The sequence below is a fragment of the Mastomys coucha genome, unplaced genomic scaffold, assembly GCF_008632895.1.
Source record: "Mastomys coucha isolate ucsf_1 unplaced genomic scaffold, UCSF_Mcou_1 pScaffold5, whole genome shotgun sequence".
In the NCBI taxonomy this organism is placed as follows: Eukaryota; Metazoa; Chordata; class Mammalia; order Rodentia; family Muridae; genus Mastomys; species Mastomys coucha.
In genome coordinates this window covers 89,956,764-89,978,854 of record NW_022196911.1, presented here as the reverse complement: position 1 = coordinate 89,978,854, position 22,091 = coordinate 89,956,764, and the positions used below count along the sequence as shown (strand labels likewise).

Here is a 22,091-nt window from a genome sequence, read left to right as displayed (position 1 = left end):
CTTGTTGTCAAGCCAGATGACCTTGAATTTGATCCCCAATACCTACATGGAAGGAGAGAACCAACTCCTGAGAGTTATTTTTTGATCTTCAAAATGGGCATTGTAGTATGATGCCATTTCTACTATCACACAAAATAATTAAAATATAATAAAACTTTTCTTCTTTAAAAACTTGTAGGGGGTAGAGTGCTAAAGAGATGGGTTAATGGAAGCACTTGCAGAGAGGACCATGATTCAATTCCCAAATCCGTATGGCAGCTCACAACTACCTGCAACCCTAGTTCCAGGGCATCTGATGCCTTCTTTTTTTGGCCTCCACAGACAGCAGACATGCACACAATTTACATACAGCCAAAAACTCATACACCAAAAATAAAATATACATTAAAAATCGTTTTTAGCTGGATGGTGGTAGCACATACCTTTAATCCTAGTACTCAGGAGGCAGAAGCAGGCAGATCTCTGTGAGTTCAGGGCCAACCTAGTCTACCTAGTGAGTTTCAGGACAAACAGCCAGGCTACACAGAGAAACCCTGTCTCAAAAAACAAACAAAAGAAAAACAAACAACAAACAAACAAAAGAAACAGACAAGAACAAACAAACAAAAGAAAACAAATTTTAACTTATTATGACTACTACTATTATTATTGCCAAGATGGGCTTCTATATTCTATCATTAAAAGACATACAATGGCTTAAAATATTAGTAAGACATATAAAAAATTTAAGCATTTACAATGGAAAACCATTTTTATTTTTATCACTTTAAAATATATTATATTAATATTATATTACTTTATTTAATTTTTTGTTTGTTTGTTTATTTAATTTAGAGACAGAGTTTCTTTATGTAGCCCTGGCCTGAAAGTTCTATAGCCCAGTCTAGCCTCAGAGATTCACCTGCCCCTTCCCCTTCCTTCCAAGTACTGGATTACATGTGCTACCATCACCCAGCTTTAACATTTATTTTAAAGTAGTTCTTCTTTTTTTTTTTTTGAGATTTATTTATTTATTTTATGTGTATGAGTACACTGTAGCTGTACAGATAGCTGTGAGCCATCATGTAGCTGCTGGGAATTGAACTCAGGACGGCCCGGTTCGCTCCAGCAAATTCACTGCAGCTGTGTTCAGAAACACCAGATGACGGCATCCGATCTCATGGTGGTTGTGAGTCACCATGTGGTTGCTGGGATCCGAACTCAGGATCTTCGCAAGAGCAGTCAGTGCTCATACCCGCTGAGCCATCTCGCCAGCCCAGTAGTTCTTTTTTTTTTTTTTTTTTTAAACGATATAAAAGTTACCAGCTTAGCCTTTTTGTTTTCTTTTGGGGATACAATCTCACTATGTAGTTCAGGCTGACTTTGTGTCAAGGAAAACAAAAGTGTTTCAACCACAATTAAATAACAGGGAAAAAAGTGTCATTTCTTTTATGGCTGACTAATATTTCTGAACTATCGTTTTAATTTTACACATTGGTTCCAGAACTTCAACCAGCTCTCCTTACATACTGCCATTTGTTTTCGAGACAGGGTTTCTCTGTGTAGCCCTGGTTATCTTGGAACTGACTCTGTAGAACTCACAGAGATCCTGCCTCTGCCTCCTAAGCGCTGGCGTTAAAGGTATACGCCTCTAACACCTGAACTCATAGTGCCATTTTTTAAATACTCTTCACATGATTTTTTTTTTTTTTGGTTTTTCGAGACAGGGATTCTCTGTATAGCCCTGGCTGTCCTGGAACTCACTCGGTAGACCTGGCTGGCCTCGAACTCAGAGATCCGCCTGCCTCTGCCTCCCAAGTGCTGGGATTAAAGGTGTGCGCCACCACTGCCCGGCTCTTCACATGATTTTTAAATAGCTAAAAAACATAGTTATTCAATGGCTTCCAGTCTATATTAAATCCTCTCTTACTAGAGCGTAAAGTCTCTAACCACAGGCAGGGGAACAAGACTCATTCACAGCTCCACACCCATTTCCACCTGAAAGGAGGGGCAGGGAGCACAGGGAGGGAGGAAGGAGGAGGGAGGAGGGAGGAGGGAAGAAGGAGGAGGGAGGAGGCGGGGTCTTGCTTTACCTGGGACACTGGCAATGCACAGAACATGAGAATTGCAAACAGTGAAACTATCTAGGATGTTGCCTGGCTGAACAGCATCAATGATGATAACCTTTGTAGTTGAATGGGTGCTGGTGCAGATCCAGACTTGACTGGACAATTCTTCTTGATTTTTTAATTCTTTCTGCTGTTCCTGAGTAGGCAGAGGAAAATGTTTAAAATTATATGAATGTGCAAATATTCTTAAGACTGTGTTCTTATACTAAAACGCAGTATTATTTCAAGATTATTTGGAAGGGTCAAAATACAATTGTTTATATGTTTTTCTGGATTAAAACTTAGTAGTTAAAGCAGGTCGGCAATTAGAAAATAGTCTGTTTTTTTTTGTAGTAGTGGTTATATACATTTGGCAGAATGGAGTTGTAGTCATTGAATATATGTAAATAATACTTCAATATAATAAATGTTAAAGGGACATCTGGGGAAAATAAGTGCATAGTGATCCCCACTGTAGGGTGCCTCAAACAAGTCTGAATTTAAGAGCTGAAGTCTTATATTCATAAATCAGGAAGTCAAGTGCCAGTGTGTACTTACCTTGAGTTCTTGATCCAACTTATCTAAACTACTCTGAGATGCACTCCGCTGTTTACTGCCTTCGGTGTCCAGACCAGCAACATCCTTGTAAAATACACTTGCTCCAACAACAGACCCACCGTCTCTTGTCTTGCCACCAGATAAATTGACTCCTACAGCACACCACAGCTTCTCAGAGGCAGGGGGCGGGGAGAAAGTTATGTCATTTTTTTTTCCTCTACAAATAGTAAGAAAATTTTCACCTTTTAAAAGATAACTATAGGTAGAACCACGGGTATTTCAATACACTTTAGTACTATTCATGAGATGTGGTAGCACATGCACTTAGGAGAATGAGGTGGAGTGAAAGAGTTCAAGATTAGAACATGGAAGAAAAAATAGAGTTCAAGGCCAGCCTGGATTGTATAGAGATTCTGTCTCAAAATACAAAAATAACCAAGTTTGCCAGGCGGTGGTGGAACATGCCTTTAATCCTAGCACTTGGGAGGCAGAGGCAGGCGGATTTCTGACTTTGAGGCCAGCCTGGTCTACAGAATGAGTTCTAGGACAGCTAGGGCTATACGGAGAAACCCTGTCTCAAAAAAAAAAAAAAAAAACCAAACAAACAAAAAAAACCAACCAAACAAAAAAACAAACAAAAAAACCCCCAAGTTTTAAAATGAGCAATCATTTCACTAAAAAAGTAGTGTTTAAATAGTTTTTTGGGGGTGGGAAATCTACCTGGGGATTAAGAGTCTCTCCTTCAGTGTTACAGTTAGCTTACCTTCATAGATGCATCTTTTTCATCTAGTGGTCTGAGATAGACAGGCACAGGTAAATTTTTCATCTTATTTTCCCCTTGACCATTGGCTACCTGATAGGAACACATCAGTAAGCTCAATTAACACTGAAATTACAGAACCACTGAGACATGAGCAAGCATGGCTGTTACATACTTGCTTCTGAAATTAAGTTCAAGCTTGATTCTGTCATTCTTACTTCAAAAATAAGCAAAAATTCAAGCAGCAATTACGTATAGTAAGTACAAGAGCTCAGCAGGAGGTAGAAATTCACAATCATACATGTGCACATCAGTGCATGTTTGTACACAAAAGTGCTTAGTCTTTTAGGAGTTAGAATTTCTAGGGCTCTAGAAAACAGCCCGAAAGCCCACATCCCCCACATTTGCCTAAACACACCAAATCCAAGCAGGTTGAGATGAGAAATTTAGGATAATGATTCCAGTTCGCATTTTCCAAGCACACTCTTCTCAACTTGCACTTCCTGCTAGACATGCTCGTCATATCCCCATGTACCTGTTTGTACTTCTGAGGCAGACTCCAGCCAAAAGCTTGCACTCGGCCATCTTCCTTCTGAACATGAGCCTTCACCTGCCGATACTGCTCTCTCTTTTGCTCTCTGCGGGAGGCCAAACTAGCCTCAGTTCTAAAAGGAGACATTTGCAGGTTTAATTAAGAGAATGCAACAAAACCTTTAATCCCAGCATTTGAGTCATCCTCGACTCTACTCTGGAGCCTTGTACACAAAACACACACACACACACAGAGGATTATACCAAAACTGATTTTTCCATGTTTGTGAAACCAGCCTTCAACAGGAAATAAGTAGCATGCTATATTAAACTGAGTTTTAGTCATCAAACTTATGAAGTTTCAGAAGTTATATTTAAAAGCATAAACTTCTGAAGTAATTTGGGATCTTCCTTTTCTTAAAAAATACTGAGAATTTTCTAATGCCGTTGTGGAAGGTGATTAAGTTAAACTCTTAGATTCTACATCCTCTTTTCATTATTTTTTTTAATTTAGATTTAATTATTTTAATTTTATGTGTTTTGACTGTTTTGCCTGCATGGATGTCTGTGTACCATGTGCATGCCTAGTGTCATCAGAGGCCAGAAAAGTACATTCTCCTTCCAATATATATGTCCTAGGAATGGATCTCAGTTTATCAAGGTTGGCAGCACCTTTACCTGCTGAGCCAGCTCACTAGTCCTGAAGTACAATTTTCATATGAAACACTGGCTACAAGTTATTCATTCATTCGTTCATTCACTCATTTTAGGGCAAAGTTTTACTCTGTGGATGACCTCAAAATTATAATCTGCCTGCCTCAACTTTCATAGGTTTAGAATCACATTGCTAAGCTCTACAGTCATTTACTTAAAAGCATCCATCTGCACTATAGAAACCCATCCTTCTTCCCACTTCTGTCCATAACCCCAACACACAAAATAGTCCCCTTTGTTCTTAAGCAGGGATTATGTGTACAGCTGATGCTAGCCTTGAATTGCCTATACAGACCAGGCTGGCCATGAACTAGTGATGATTCTCCTGTGTCAGATCCCAAGTACTGATTAACATAAGCTATTATGTCTGGCTACAGTCTCTTTCGAGTTATCTGAAGTACTGAGAAGTTAGCAAGGGTGACAGGTTCTAGCACTCTGTGTGCTTGTTTGGCATACTTACTCCTCACTAAGGAAGTCAAAGGCCTTGGACTTGTCACCAGGGAGCTGAGATAACGTGCTGCTCCTCTTCTTCACAGAGGGAGTCACGTGAGAGGTGGGAGCATTGTACTTCAGATTAACAGGGGGTTCAGGCTTCTTTGTTGCATTACTTGAAGAACTAAAAAGTCGGCTGAAACTAACAAAATAAAAGAGGCAAACAACAAAACCCACAGATATGTCTATTACATGCACTGTGAAAACCAAGCCCCAATTTTCCATAAATTTTTATGATCAAGAAAATACAAAACTTTACAAGGCAGTGAGTTAGACATTAGCAAAACCAGTTTTGTAGTTATACTACAGCCTTAACAGTCAGTTACAACCAAACTTGGGCATTCAGGGGAAAGTAACTACTGCTTAGAATGCCAGATATAAGCAAGTTCCATAATGAAAGAGATGTTAATGCATACAGAAAGCTTCTACTAAACAAGAACAATACAAAGGCGCCTTGGCTAGTTAAGTCCTATGTGGGACAAGGTCATAGTGGTCAGTGAGCAACAGGGGGATGACTGTGATGGCAGCCAAAGCTTAGTGTGCAGTGCATAGAAAGGTCTGCTACACTGGGAACACACATCACCAAGTTAACTCATATCATGAATTTTCTAAGCTCAACCTAAGGAACTATTTTCATGTCCACAGTTTTAAAACATTTATGCTAAAAGTAAACAGATTAATCCTAAAAGGGTAAGTTTTTAACTTCAATAAACACATAGTACTTCTGGTACAAACATAATCGAGTTTAGCACACACAACACTAACCAAGCAGTACAAATACCAAACTTCTCATCAACTCTTTGATGGGGATTCATTTAACTGTCAATTCTACAAATATTTCCCCATGTTTATATATGTACATCAGCAGACGATTCCACCAAATGCATAACCAACACAGTGCTGCTTACGATAGCCTACTTTGGGTCCTGAATCACAGCCTTACCGAGTTGGCATGCTGTATATTAAAGAGAAGAATTTCAGTTTAGCTATTTCCTCCCAATTGGGAAAAGTCAGTATAATGTTCTTGTCTCCAAGTATCATTTCTGATTCCGGTCCTTACTATACTCACAATTGCCAGATGCTTGACCTTTTTTTTTCTTGCATAGCTGGATTTTCTCGTGAGGCTCTAAACAAGGAAACAAACAAACGTATTATTAGATAGGTATTCTAAGAAAGTCATGAGATAGAAGAGAGTGAACCAAGTTAGCTCATATTAATTCACTCAGCAAGGAAGGTGCTCTGACCTTTCATGAGACAGCCTGCTAAGTCGAACCTTGCTTAGATAGAGTGCTACACCTTCTTAAAGAGCTAAGACCCTTGTGAGAGCATTCCTGTGGTAGACAAATAGCCAATAAGTCTCAATGTTGTTATTTAAGTTTTTTCCCCTTTCTTGTTATTAAGAAACAAGGAGTCAGTCTGTTGTTCAGACTAACCCTGAACTCTTGGTCTCAAGAACACCTTTTTGTCTTCATCTTTCAAGTGGCTAGACTACAAAAGCAGGGCTCTGACGAACAACATTAAAGCATTCAGGCCGGGTGTAATGGCACATAACTCTAACCCCAGCACTCAGGGACTGGGGTGGAAGGATTGCAGCTTTGGAGCAAGCTTGGAACAAGACCTTCTCTCAAAGAATAAAACATCAAATAATATCAAAGCAAGGAAAAAATTAAAAAGATATACTCTAGTTCCCTCTTTAAAATACTGTTTTACAAATCCCTGTTCTTACTTTAAGGTTTCTTTTATCTGTACTCTAATCTTTCACAAAACAGCTTGGAACTACACTGCTCTGGTAGGCCACTTATGAGCATATGAGGAGGTAAGGCTTACAAACTTAAAGACAATGTATAAACTTGATGTGATGATCCAAACACAAGAATATGAGTAAATTAATGGAAAGTCAGTTGACAAACTTTTCTTTTCTTTTTTCTTTTTGGCAAGGGATAAACTATTTTTCTATTGGATATTTTCTTTGTTTACATTTCAAATGTTACCCCCTTCCCCAGTTCCTATTCCCCACCCCATACCCCCAGAAACCCTCTACCCCATCCCTCCTCTCCCTGTTTCTATGAGGGTGTTCCCCCACCCACCCACTCCTGCCTCCCCGCCCTTGAATTCCCCTACACTGGGGCATCCATCGAGCCTTCAGAGGACCAAGAGCCTCTCCTCCCCTTGATGCCCAACAAGGCCATCCTCTGCTATATGTGTGGCTGGAGCCATGGGTCCTTCCATGTGTACTCTTTGGTTGGTGGCTTAGTCCCTGGGAGCTCTGGGGGGGTCTGGTTAGTTGACATTGTTGTTCTTCTTAAGGGGTTGCAAACCCCCTAAGTTCCTTCAGTCTTTTCTTTAACTCTTCCATTGGGGACTCCGTACTCAGTCCAATCAATGGTTGGCTGAGAGCATCCACATCTATATTTGTCAGGTTCTGGCAGAGCCTCTCAGGAGACAACTATATGGAGTACAGAGCTAAACAAAGAACTCACACTGAGAAATATCGAATGGCTGAGAGGCACCTAAAGAAATGTTCACCATCTTTAGTTATCAGGGAAATGTAAATCAAAACAATCCTGAGATTCCACCTCACACCAGTCAGAATGGCTAAGATCAAAAACTCAGGTGACAGTAGATGCTGGTGAGGATGTAGAGAAAGAAAATTCCTCCATTGCTGGTGGGATTGTAAGCTGGTACAACCACTCTGGAAATCAGTCTGGCGGTTCTTCAGAAAATCAGACATAGTACTACCAGAGGACCCAGCTATACCACTCCTGGGCATATACCCAGAAGATGCTCCAACATGTAATAAGGACACATGCTCCACTATGTTCATAGCAGCCTTATTTATAATAATAAATAATATTGTTTATAGTAATAAACAGCAGCCAGAAGCTGGAAAGAATCCAGATGTCCTTCAACAGATGAATGGATACAGAAAATGTGGTACATTTACACAATGGAGTACTACTCAACTATTAAAAACAATGAATTCATGAAATTCTCAGGCAAATGGATGGAACTAGAAAATATCCTGAGTGAAGTAACCCAATCACAAAAGAACACACATGGAATGCACTCACTGATAAGTGGATATTAGTCCAAAAGCTCAGAATACCCAAGATACAATTCACAGACCACATGAAACTCAAGAAGAGGGAAGACCTAAATGTGGGTGCTTCAGTCTTTCTTAGAAAGCGGAACAAAATACTCACAAGAGCAAATACGGAGGCAAAGTATAGAGCAGAGACTGAAGGAAAGGCCATCCAGAGACTGCCCCACCTGGGGATCCATCCCATATACAATCACCAAACCTAGACAAACTTTTCTATAGCTGTCTCTGAATTCAAGGAGGGAACACTTACTGAGACCACCAGTAAATGGCAGCACTGAGATTTAAGAGCCAATAAAAGACAACTGTGTCCTCTCAAAGGGAGAGTTTAAAAAGGAAGTCAGCTTGGGTTTTTTTGTTTGTTTGTTTGTTTGTTTTTGTTTTTTTGGTTTTTTGAGACAGGGATTCTCTGTGTAGCCCTGGCTATCCTGGAACTCACTCTGTAGACCAGGCTGGCCTCCAACTCAGAAATCTGCCTGCCTCTGCCTCCCAAGTGCTGGGATTCCCCCAAGCATTTCCCCCAAGCAATCCCCCCAAGCTTTGGAGCAAGCTTGGAACAAGACCTTCTCTCAAAGAATAAAACATCAAATAATATCAAAGCAAGGAAAAAATTAAAAAGATATACTCTAGTTCCCTCTTTAAAATACTGTTTTACAAATCCCTGTTCTTACTTTAAGGTTTCTTTTATCTGTACTCTAATCTTTCACAAAACAGCTTGGAACTACACTGCTCTGGTAGGCCACTTATGAGCATATGAGGAGGTAAGGCTTACAAACTTAAAGACAAACAACAACAACAAATCCAAACAAACAACAACAACAAAAAAATCCAAAAACAGATCTGATTGACTGAAAGATGCCAAAGGAAAATATATTTTGCATGAAGAAGAAGGAGGGGGCAGTCAAATAAGTATATTTAACAGGAAGATACTATATACACTTTTCTCCCCCCCCAGACTTGGTTTTTCTTTATAGCCCTGGCTGTCCTGGAACTCACTCTGTAGACCTGGCTGGCCTCGAACTCAGAAATCTGCCTGCCTCTGCCTCCCAAGTGCTGGCGTTAAAGGCGTGCACCACCACAGCCCAGCTATATACACTTTTCATATACTGCATATGAAATTGACATTAAGAAAGAATATTATTTCCTTTTCTTTTCTTTCCTTTTCTTTTTTTTTTGAAAAAACAACCATTAGTCCTAAGTAAGAACAATTATCTCTTACAAGTTATGAGACTATCCTACAAGGCTCGGTACTATCTCAAAAGACACCTAGGTGTGAGGTATCCCTGATCTTCTTCTATTTTAATCTAAATGCTAGCTGAGAAAGCCTCAGGCAGGGTTAGATTGTCAATGAAGGAACACGAGTATCTAATGAAACAGCAGGCAACAGCAGAGCACTTCTCATACAGACCGGATCATCTCTGTCCATCGAACAGCTTCTTGAAGCTCCATCAGCCTCTCTTTGTACTGGTTTCTCTCCATGAGAACTCGGGCCATTTCCACTCTGGTAAACCGCTTCCTCTGGGCTGTAGGAATGTCACTCTATAACAAGAGGGCAGCAAATCACTCTGGGAACTTACATGTGATTTGGCATTAAGACTCACACTTAAATCTAAAGTTTTTAAGCATTTCTTTATTTCTAACTCAATGACTCTAGAATATCTTATAAAATAAAATCAGGCACTCAAATTTTTATGTGTAACTGAAAAGAAGTAGGCAATTTAATTTCTGAATATAAGCATTACTATTTGAACATGTAAAAGAATTATTTAAAAATACAAAATTTCAGCTGTAACAAATAGATTTAATAAGCTTTCATAAATTTTACTTGGAAACATTATTCTAACATTTAAAATTGATGGTCTGTGATATTCAGCAAATAATTACAATTAATTCCAAAAGAGGTTCACTTATCTCAAACTATCAATCCATATACATATCCAGGAGCCAACAGAGTGAACCTATTATCTAGTTGCTAAAGAACCTAACAATAACAATAAAAACAAACAGACAGACAAACAAAAACCACCAATAGGAACAAAAGATTAAGTCAGAATTATTGCTAGAGAATAAGATATGAACATGGAAGATATACAGAAATAAGTCTCCAAAAAGCATGCCCAAGTTAACTTTCTTCTGCTGATGTCTCCTCAGCTTCCTTCTGGGGAAGCAGGGAGGTTTAATAACAGGGCTTTGCTTTGTTCAGAGAAGTGTGTATACCTTAGATCTATACTGAAGTCTTGGAACCGTGAGACAGAAGCTTCCTCAGTCTTCCTACTTTGTCCCTGCCTCAGACTTTAGCGCACCTCTTCAAACAAAAGTCCTGAATTCTGCTGGGTGGTGGGTGGGTGGTAGTGGGTGGGTATTGCACAGGCTAGGGAGGCAGAAGCAGGCGTTTGAGGTCAGCCTGGTCTACAGACCTAGTTGTAAGATAACCAAGGCTGCCAGGCGGTGGTAGCACATGCCTTTAGTCCCAGCACTTAGGAGGCAGAGGCAGGAGGATTTCTGAGCTTGAGGCCAGCCTGGTCTACAGAGTGAGTTCCAGGACAGCCACAGCTACACAGAGAAACCCTGTCTCGAAAAAACAAAAACAAAACAACAAAAAGATAACCAAGCCTACAAAGAAATCCTGTTTGAAAAAGCAAAAAAGTAAACAACAACAACAACAACAAAAGGTCTGAATTCTGCACATAGTAATACCCCCTCACGACTAGGTATATAGTCTGAAGAAAAACAAAAACAAAAACAACCCAAAACCCCAACAACCCACAAGTCTCCATTCCAGAAGGCTTGTACTATAATGTTCTGGGTTTTGTTGTTATTGTTGCTTCTTTGTTTCTTTTACTGGGGGTAGGGGGGTAGTTGTTGCTGGCTGCTGGCTGACCTGGAACTCCCTATGTAGAACAGACTGGCCTCCAAGTCACATAAATCCTCCTGCGCTGAGTGCTGGAATTAAAGGGATACACCATTACATCTGGTTGTTTTTGTTTTAGACAGATCTCACTATGTAATCCAGGCTAGTACAATTGACCTCCCCACACACAGTCCAAATGTGCCATCCTCCTACCTTGGTCTTTTTACATGCTGGGATTACAAGCAAGTATCACCACACCTAGTTTACTATAATGCTTTTAACAACAGCATTATTTGATGTAAGAAAGAGATGAAATACCTAACTTAAATATTCATTAACAAGAAAAGAGAAAATCCCAGCGCTCCGGAGGCAGAGGCATGCAGATTTCTGAGTTCGAGGCCAGCCTGGTCTACAGAGTGAGTTCCAGGACAGCCAGGGCTACACAGAGAAACCCTGTCTTGAAAAACCAAAAAAAGAAAAAGAAAAAGAAAAGAAAAGAAAAGAGAAAAACTATAGCACATTCATATAATAGAATGCTAAAAATGAATTACACCAGTTATTACAATGCAAGTGAATCTCAAACTATACTATTAATTAAAAGCAGCAAGTCTCTAGGATGGAATATTGTGTCTCTGTGATATGAGGGATTGAACCAGGGCCTCAAGCTAACCAAGTGCTCGACCAGAGAGAAGCCCTTTGCCCCTAACAGTAGTATGAAACAAAACCAAAACCATACTTGTAGGAATAATACAGAAGTAGGAAATTTAATATCTAAATAAACATTATTTTAATATTTTATTAAAAAAATTATGATTCAGGGCTGGAGAGACGGCCCAGTGGTTAAGAGCACTGGCTGCCCTTTCAGAGGTCCTGAGTTCAAATTCTCAGCAACCACAAAGTGGCTTACAACCAACTGTAATGGAATTTGATGCCCTCTTCTGGTGTGTGAGAAAACAGAAATACATATATATGGAAAGGAAGAGAGCAAGGGAGGAGAGAGAGAGGGAGAGAAAGAATATTATAAAGCTAGGTATGAGGGTGTGGCCCTTTAATCCCAGCACTTAGGAGACAGAAGCAAGGAGACCTCCATGAGTTTGAGGTTAACCTGATCTACACAGTAAGTTTCAAGCCAGGTGGAGACTACAAAGTATGATTGTTTCAGAAAGAAAAATTAGTGCACATTTTGGGAAAGGAATAAAAAAAAAAACCTTAGCTGGTTATTTATAAAAATTTGATATACTATCCTAAGATCTTCATGGATGTCAACTGTGTGTGTGTGTCCTAGTTTCTTTCCTGTGCATTGTTAAAACAGTGACCAAAAGTAACTTAGGGGAAGAAAAGATTTAATTTAGCTTATACTTCCAGGTCAGAGTCCCTCAAGAGAAGTCAAGGCAGAAACCTAAGTAGAAGTTGAAGTAGAAACCATGAAGCAATGCTACTTGCTGGCATGTTCTCTTGCCCATGCTTGGTAAACTTTCTTATAGTGCCCAGAATCGTCTGCATGGGGATGGTACCACCCATAATAGGCTTGGCTCTCCTTTATCAACTGGCAATTAAGACAACCCCTCAGAGTCATGCCTACAGAGCAGCCCACTGAAGACAATCACTCAAGTGAGACTTTTTTTGAGGTGACTGATTGTAGTTTGAGAAAAGGGTGACGCTTCATGATAATTAAAACAATGTGTACATATTTACATGATGAAATTATTTTTTTACTTAAATAAATGATAAAGGATCATGACATCCTCTGGGATAGGGAATATATTTGGCAATATTCTAGGTTTTTTTAAAAATTACATTTACATGTATTATTTATTCTAGCTATGTGTCTTGTGTGTGATACATATTTATGTATGTATGTGTCTGGATGCACGCATTCTGAAACACACACATGGAGGCCAGAAGACAACTTGTGGGAGTCTGTTCTCTCTTTCTACTATGTGGTCCTGGGGACTGAACTCAGGTCATGAAGCTTTGTAACAAGCACCTTTACATGCTGAATTATCTTGAAAGCCCATCAAAATAATTTAATTAAGTTTTATTAATTAAGGATCATGCACACATGTGGTACACAAATAGGTAGACAAAACCCATAAAATTAAGTAACTGATTAGAGAGTGTGTGTGTGTGTGTGTCTTATCTGGGCTGCCTAACAAAACCTTACCTTATAAAAATCAGAAACAATAGCATGCTACCACAGGTCAGAGCCCTGAGCCACGGAGAAAAAGAGAGCATATAGACAGCATGTGGAGACCATGTGTGGAGACCATGTGTGGAGACTATGTGAAGCATGGGTCAGCTTAGTCATGACCCAGAAACATGTCTTCTTTTAAGGTATCTATCCATTTATCTTTTATTTCACATATAATTTTAAAATAATTTATAATTTGTTTATGTAAATATAATATTAAATATTAGTAAGGTACTTCCAGAATATCAAAAAGCTATAATAAAAACGGTCCCCAATCATAAACTTACATCATCATCGTCTTTTGCTTTTTGCCTTGCATCTTCAGCTTCTGCACGAGCTCTAGTGGGGAAAAAAAATAAGAACAACAAAATGTTATTACAATTGAACTCATCTTCAAAAATAATGAAAGAATAGATAAACAGTTTTATTTGCCACTAAGAGATTACTTTTCTTTTGCCCAAAAAGTAGTCTTCAACTAGGAAAAATACTATCAGTTCTTGAGAGGATGAAGACAGAGGACAGTGTTCTGCTACACTCAGTGAATCCAGTCTGTGTCACAGAAGACTATCTCAGGAACAGAAAGCAACAATAAAAGCAAGCTACATGGAAGAAAATAATACATTATTTTAAAATTGAAGATCTAACGTTTTCTGTTTGCTTTTTAAAGATCTGTTTACATTTGTGTGTGAGCATGTGAGTGTGAACCAGGTTATAGGTGTGCACCAGCCAGTTGTGAGATGACGGATGTGGATGTCAGAGACTGAACTTAAAGGATTCCTCAGAAAAGTAGCAAGTGCTCTTTAACCCTGAGCGGTCTTTCCAGCCCCTAAGGGTTTTTTTGGTTTTGTTTTGTTTTAAGATTTACCTTATCCTCTGTGTGTGTGTGTGTGTGTGTGTGTGTGTGTGAGTGTATGCAAGTGCATGCTCAAAAAGGTCAAAAAAGGGTGTAGATCCCCTGAACCTGGAGTTACAGGCAATTGAGAACTACCTAGTGTGGCTGATCTCTGGTTCTCTGGAAGAGCAAGCAAGGAAATGTTCTTTATTGCTGAGCTATCTCTCCAGCCACAGTTATAACTTGATACCAAGATGGATAGGAAAAAGAAAAAGAAAACAAGATAACAAAACATAAAACAGGACTTTTTGGTTAAGAGACTGGTAAACAGAAAGGCCAGCTCATAGCAGAGGCAAATGGCTGACAGCCTTTACTCTCTTCAGGTAGCTCTTGGCCATTCCTGGTTTGAGTGTGCTGAAGGTCTCAGTCTCAGGGTTATACCTATAATTTTTGAAGCACCCTGGCAAAGTGTTTAGTTCAGAGCAGTAGTGTGTCCCAAGTTAGCTATGATCACAGCCCCATACATGCAGATGACACCCTCATGCTGTAGTGTCAAAGGCTGACAGCCTGCTTTCCAACAACTGTTGAGACTTACTTCCTGAGCTCTTCCTCCAGTTCTCTGTTCTTTTCCTCCAGTTTCAGCTTGGCTTGTTTCACAGCCTCCAGCTCTCCCTGCAGCACATCTTTCTCACAGGTCAGCTCATCCACTTTTGCTATTAAGTCATTCTTCACTACATTCAAAGCATTTCTAAAAAATACATATTTCAAGTGCATCATTACAAATGCCCTTCCAAATCATAAAACTAAGCTGTGCACTACAATACATTCTTCCTAATGTTTTCATAGACAAAGGCCATAAAGCAATAGTTTAATGTTTGTTCTTCATATTTGCCAACCTAATAATATAAGACATACCACTAACAAAAAAAAAAAAAAAAATCAGCATTAAGAGAGATTAAACTTAAGATTTCAAATCCCAGCAACCATATGGTGGCTCATAACCACCTGTAATGAGATCTGATGCCCTCTTCTGATGCGTCTGAAGTCAACTACAGTATACTTATGTACAATAATAAATAAATCTTTGGGCCTGAGCGAGCAGGGACTGAGCAAGTGGGGCCTACTGGAGCAAATGGGAATGACCGGATGAACGAGGTTGACTAGAGCTAGCAAAGGTCCTAGAAGTCAATTCCCAACAACCAGGCAGTAGTGGCACACACCTTAATCTTAGCACCTGGGAAGCAGATACAGGTCTATCTCTGAGTTTGGGGCTAGCCTGGTCTACAAAGTTAGTTCCAGGACAGCCAGAGCTACACAGAGAAATCCTGTGTTGAAAAACAAAAAAGAAAACAAAACCCAGCTTTTTAAGGCTACTAATATTTTAGTTTCAGCAAAGGTATTACTCGACAATATAGTCAAATTCTCTTTGTTGTTGCTGTTAGTAACTCCAGAGAATGTAGTTTAAAACAGAAATAAGCTGAAAAGAAAAAGTATGAGATATAGAACATTCCAATGTTGGGTGTGACCTCATTTTCAGGTAGTGGCATGCTGTGTGGACAGGCACAGTTGTTCCAAAACTGCTGTGCCACAGCAAACTGACAAGTGGACCCTCTATGTGTCCTCATATGACAAAGGACCCGTACTCTTAAATAGTATACCAACATGCTACTGAGGGCCTTAAGATTAATGAGTTAATCTAAAAGCATTGATGTGGACAGAGGAAACTCATTAGTTTTTATCCCATGCTAAGCTTTCATACTTACTTGGTTTCCAGCAGCTGTGTATTCTCTAGTATGAGATTCTCTACTTCACGGCCCATTCCTAGCAAAAGAAAAATAATATAAACTGTGAAAATAAATTTTTCAAAAATTACATAGGAGCTATGGTCCTAAGATTAATTAACTTTGGCTTTTCTCTATTTTGTCTACTTCATTTGACGTATTTACTGAATGGGTTATAAAATTATAAATAACCAGTCCCCCCAGAGCAAAGCTGAGGATCTTGTTGGCTAAACCTCTTTGCTGCTGTGGGTTCTAGATGGATCTTGCTTGCTCTGTTACATTGCTCAGACTGTCTCAGTTTCCTTGGCTCAAGTGATCTTCTTTCCTCAGCTTCCCAACAGCTGGGGCTGCAGACGCAAGCCACAATCCCCGGCTCTTCTTGGCCAACTCTTTACAGTCTTTTGTTTTTCATAGATACTCTTTCAGGAGGGTCAAGACTTTTCTGCCAGATAGTCTCAAGAAGTATTATTATTTAGGGAAAAAATGAACATTGGTAGGGCTCAAAATTATTTCTAAATCATAGGTACTATTGTAGGCATCTGCCTAAAAACTTATATAGATGACTAATAAAGGATAAGCAGAAGTAAGGCCGAAGACAGAACCCCGATGCAGATGAAACCTTACCAAAGAAATTATGGTCTTAAAGCCCATGCATTCCATGTAAAGCAAAAACAAAGAACAAGAAATGTTTTATATAAGAAACAGCATGAAAACATATTATTAATCTATAAAGTTCTATGCATGACAGAAAAACATCTGGACTCACAATGTTATAACTCAATGCATAATGATGTGCAAAAGGCAGAAAGAAAGATGATCTCCTTCACTTACAAAGATGCTCTCTGATATACTTAAAAATGTTCCACCAATTCTATTTTTTTTAAAGACTTATTTATTTTATGTGAGTACACTGTGTGTCTTCAGACACACGAGAAAGAGGGCATCAGATTTCATTACAGGTGGTTGTGAGGCACCATGTAGTTGCTGGGAATTGAACTCAGGACCTCCGGAAGAGCAGTCAGTGCTCTTAACCGCTGAGCCATCTCTCCAGCCCGCTTCACCAATTCTTCCTCACAATAAATTGAATTTAACTACAATGAAAACTCCAAGTCAACACTACAAAGTGCCACACATAAAATAATAATTTTCAGTTGTTACTTTATAGAATTGTGCTTAATATTTAATATAGTATAAGATATATAAGTATTTAGTATAAGATCCAATATAGTCATCTTTCAGAAAAATAAAGCTGTTTGCTTTTCATAAGAGATTGAAGAAATAAAACAGTTCATTGGAGAATAGTGGAGACAAACAAATAAACAAACAAGCAAATAAAAAAAAAAAAAAAAAAAAAAAAAAAAAAAAAAAAAACAAAAGCGAATACCCCTAGCAGAACAAAACCAAGAACTCCCTACTCACTCAGCCGAGATAATGCTAGAGAATGACACAATAGGAGAAGCAATATATTTTTTTTTTAAATTTTATTTATTTATTTATTTTTGGTTTTTCAAGACAGGGTTTCTCTGTATAGCCCTGGTTGTCCTGGAGCTCATTGTGTAGACCAGGCTGGCCTTGAACTCAAGAAATCCGCCTGCCTCTACCTCCCAAGTGCTGGAATTAAAGGCATGCACCACCACAGCCTGGCTGAGAAGCAATATTTTTAATTCAGGAAAATAAAAAGAAAATATTTCTAAAGTTAATATTACTGTTGGGCAGTGGTGGTGCACATCTTTAATCCCACTCAAGAGACAGAGGCAGGCGGATCTCTGAGTTTGAGGGCAGGCTGGTCTACAGTGAGTTCCAGGACAGCTAGGGCTACACAGCCTGTCCTGAAAAACCACCCCCATTTCCTACAAAAAAAGAAAAAAGAAAAAAAGTTTATAAGGTTAATATTCTTAATAATTTTTAAATTATTTGAAACAAAACCAACTTGGAATGTTAAAAAAAATTAATGCTGACAGATGGATTCTTATTTTGTCTGTATTATAATTTTTCAAATAGTCTCAAACATCACAAACAGCACATCGATCATCTTGTATTCACCACAAATTGGGGTAGTGAACTTGAAAGCTTCAAAATTCTATCTTTAAAGTGATGCCAAGATATTTTCCTTAAACAGTAGTGCTAACTTTTTAGTAACGGTACAGAGACAAAAGAAATATAGCTCAGATTTGCTCAAAATGCTTATATAACAACTATAACAAACTCTCAAACATTTAGAGTAGCATAAAACATATGCAAAGAAAAATGGTCAGGCAGGAAACAAAAAAACAAAAAATGATGAGAAAGCATCAAATGAGACCAGCAGCCAAGAACACCTAGCTTAGAAAGCAGTAATGGGAAAGTATTTAAAAACATACACACCAGAATATTCCCCTGGGTTAGCAGCCCAAGAGAAAAATGAATAAGAAACTCAATTAGATTGTTTTTAGAAAGCAAGAATTAAACCCATTTACTTTAAAGTGAGAAATATCTAACAAAAAACTTGAATCATTATAGAAAAACATCAACTATATACAAAAAGTATAAATATTATAAAGGGAAAAATACCATATTCCTGAGAACATATCTTATAATTCCAAAAGTTTAACTTAAACTTATACACACTCAATGAAGAATTCTCTTAAAATGTAGTGTATAAGCAGGATTATCCAAAAATTATTTTGAAATGTGCTAGTAAAAGTATTTAACTATATGAAAAATATGGCTCGAGAAATACAGCTAAGAATTAAGTCTAAATAATATAAAATATACATAAATTTTGCCTACAAAAATGAGCAAAAACCAAGAAAAATACCCTATTCTGCAGTTTTTAATTAAAATCGTTAAGTGAGGTCCACAGAGGGACATACACATGATATCTGAGTTATCTGCAGTTCCAGAAGAATGCATGTGCCATTTTACCTAGAAGTTTACATTCTTATAAAGGTGCACACTCTTAAAAAATCCTCCTGTTAAAGAATTCTATTCAAAAGGTAAATCATAGATTTTAAAGTGAAACAAAACTGTTAGGACAATTTAACAATCCGATTCATTTACTTAAATGTTGTGCTGTGCTAAAGATGCAACAGCAGGGAAAAAAAGATAGCTGAGCCTGACACAGTGAACTAGTCTATCCAGGGAGAGTGGCACATAGACAACGGGGAAGCATTAAGGAATAGCATCATGAAATTCACTGCTGTGCACACACACTTCAACCACAATTATGCATTAATTGGGGATCAAAGAAGAATTTTTGGAGGATATGCCACTTAAGCAGAGATAAGAAAGATGAATATATGCAAATATTTAAAATAGGACCTGAAGACTGGTTGTGAGGGAAAAGTGAGTTTAGATGGACAGTTCAATGCCAGCAAAGATGTTCACTCACTGACACAGAAGTATTGTTAAACAGAGAGTTGCAGGGAATAGGCAATGGAGATGGTTAAATGAACTCTGCATATTAGATACAGGCAGATATATGCAAGGGATGTCTGAACTCTGCATGTACGCCCTTTCTTTCTCCTCCACACCCCCCATGGTGACTGGGGCTAGTGGTCAGTTTAGAAATAATAGTGTAGAGCAATGGACTGAAGTGGGATGGAGTTTACACCCTCACAGTCATACATGCAATCAAAACATCAATGAACTTAAAATTAATTTATATACACATGCATGTATGTGAAAGGAGGGCAGAGGAAGTACACCACAGTAAAAGGCAAGTCTGGTAGTATGGAAACCCACCAAGGATAGTTGTCAAGTCTGATAGTATGGAAACCCACCAAGGATAATTGTCAAGTCAACAGCTTTTTAGAAGTCATGTGAAATATCAGAAGCAACCCCTGGGTACAGCAAGTCAGAAGACTAGAAACAAGGTAGGTGTGGAGGAGAATGGCAGTGGCAGCAGAACAGCGAGCCCAGCCTGAAGAAGTCTGTTTTCTGCCCTGCTATGTCCAGTATCTAGAACAGTTTGTAGCACGTAACAGGTATGTCTCATACAAGAATAGAAAAGCAGGACAAGAACTTGGAGGATGTGATCAACAGACAGCTTCTGGATTTGCAGAAAATAGTTTCTACTTTTAAAAAGGACAACTCTCTCTCCTTTCTTCTTTTCCTTCTCTTCTCTCTCTCCATGTATTTCCTTTCTCTCTTTCTTCCCACACCCGCATGGTGAGTGACTTCTGTCCTTGAAACCATTGAACTTGCCTCTGAACAGTTTCCCAATAAACCTGCTTTGTTTTACTTTAAAAATAAAAATAAAAATAAAAATAAAAGTAGAAAGGAAGGGACCTGAGCTGGAAAGATTGCTCAGCTCTTAACTGCTAAACTAAATTCCCAGCACCCACATGGTGGCTCACAACCATCTGCAATGAGATCTGATGCCCTCTTCTGGTGTGTCTGAAAACAGCGATAGTATACTCACATATATAAAATAAATCTTTAAAAAAAAAAAAAAAAAAAAAAAAAAAAAAAAAAAGAAGGGACCTAAAGCTGGCATGGTGATGCACGCCTACAGCCCATGCAGTAAGAGGCTGAGGTGAAAGGATTCCGATAATTCTAAAGATAGTCAGGGATTGGGGTGGAGGGAGGGGTATTCTTATTAAAAGATAATGAGGTTGGAAAAATCCACATGAATAAAGAGAAAGAACATCTTGAGAGATGGATAACCAAGTGTATGATTTCCAAGTAATAGAGAGCAGTTAAAAAGAAAGCAGTTTTTAAAAGGATCATCCAAAATAAGAAAGTTAAAGAGTTAGACATCAATAAAAAGAAAGGAAAATGAAGCCAAGTGGTGGTAGCATGTGCTTTTAATCCCAGCAGAGGCAGGCAGATCTATGAGTTCAAGGCCAGTGTGGTTTACAGAGTGAGTTCTAGGACACACAAGGTTACACAGAGAAACCCAGTCTCAAAAACATAAACAAAACATAAAAGGAAGGAAAACGATTGAGATTATCTCTTTCAATTATTACAATGCTAAGAAAAGTAATCTGCATGTTGAACATATGTACAGTAATTAAAGGAAACTTAATTCTAGAACAAAACCTTGGGAACAAACCTAGCAAAATGAACATGATCTCAAGAAATAGACTATGCACTTGCTCCTCAGCCCGGATAGAATTAGGGGGCTTTTTGGCTGGCACAAATACACCCCGCTGTGTGAGCACACAAATTTGAACGTTGATCATCCTGTCTTTACCTCCCAAGTGCTGGGATTATGTGTGCTACTACAGGTGGCTTAGTAGTGTAGGGACTGAGCCCAGGGCTTCTTTATGCTAGGGAAGCACTCTGCTGACTGGACTCCATCCCTGGCTCTCATTTATCATCTTTAATTAAAGAATTTATGTAGGTGTTAAGTCATTCACTTTAATATATTAAAATGTTATAATCTGGAATGTTCTAGAGCTATATATGCCAATATCTGTAAAACAGGAAAGAATAGCTTAAGATAGTCCCTTATCGTCAACATGGAAAGGGAACCAAAAATTTTTGCTTTTAACTATAATTACTTTTCTGACTTTCAGAAAATACCTGACTCAACTAAAAGACCACCATTATTTCTATCTATTATGTGGCTTAATCCTTGACAGGAAAAGTTATGTAGTCACTGACTTCAAATTCACTTTAAAGCCATACTCATCGCTCGGCTTTATAAGGCAACATACACCAATCATCCTTCTAGGTACTTCATTCAAAAGGCAACAGGAAGGACAAAGTGATAAGTGATTTTGGTGGCGGCTATTACATATTTTTAAGTATCTGTTGGAACTTTAAGATGTTGTGCTCAGCAAGCATGCATTTATCTCCTTCTGTTTACTGAGTATGGATGCAATATCATCAGTGGCCTCAAGCTCTTGCCACTGTGACCTCCTGGCAATGATGGATTACAGCCTCAAATTAATACTTGACAAAGGCAACTTCAAGAGGGAAGAATGGATTTTGGCTCAGAGTTCACTGGATTAGTACTCCCAGCTCTTAAAAAGAGAAGCCTCTAATAGCTGCAGGAGGGAAGGATCCTAACTTGTCCAAGTTTTAAGAAGTAATGGTGGAAAGTTCAGTCCTAATTGGAACACCTAGATCACCCCCTCTAAGACTGGGAACAAGGAGGAAGAGGATGACAAGAATGTAAGGGCTGGGGCTGGAGAGATAGCTCAGCGGTTAAGAGCACTGACTGCTCTTCTGAAGGTTCTGAGTTCAAATCCCAGCAACCACATGGT

General features: G+C 38.7%; 1 protein-coding gene across 11 annotated transcripts in view; it reads right to left on the bottom strand.

The window, feature by feature from the left end:
* Spag9 (sperm associated antigen 9) overlaps positions 1-22,091 on the bottom strand; it is a 131,644-nt gene that overhangs the window by 31,479 nt on the left and 78,074 nt on the right. For 5 of the 11 annotated variants that reach the window (XM_031353516.1, XM_031353518.1, XM_031353525.1 and 2 more), the window contains 10 exons: positions 15,880-15,937; positions 14,712-14,864; positions 13,572-13,623; positions 9,651-9,781; positions 6,212-6,268; positions 5,111-5,284; positions 3,941-4,070; positions 3,409-3,498; positions 2,646-2,813; positions 2,073-2,244 (listed from right to left, as the gene is read on the bottom strand). In XM_031353516.1, the coding sequence (XP_031209376.1) occupies positions 2,073-2,244; positions 2,646-2,813; positions 3,409-3,498; positions 3,941-4,070; positions 5,111-5,284; positions 6,212-6,268; positions 9,651-9,781; positions 13,572-13,623; positions 14,712-14,864; positions 15,880-15,937 (1,185 nt within the window). Of the gene's footprint in view, positions 1-2,072; positions 2,245-2,645; positions 2,814-3,408; positions 3,499-3,940; positions 4,071-5,110; positions 5,285-6,211; positions 6,269-9,650; positions 9,782-13,571; positions 13,624-14,711; positions 14,865-15,879; positions 15,938-16,521; positions 16,537-18,261; positions 18,274-22,091 lie in introns of all 11 variants that reach the window. The other 6 variants (XM_031353514.1, XM_031353517.1, XM_031353524.1 and 3 more) reach the window with 2 other exon arrangements.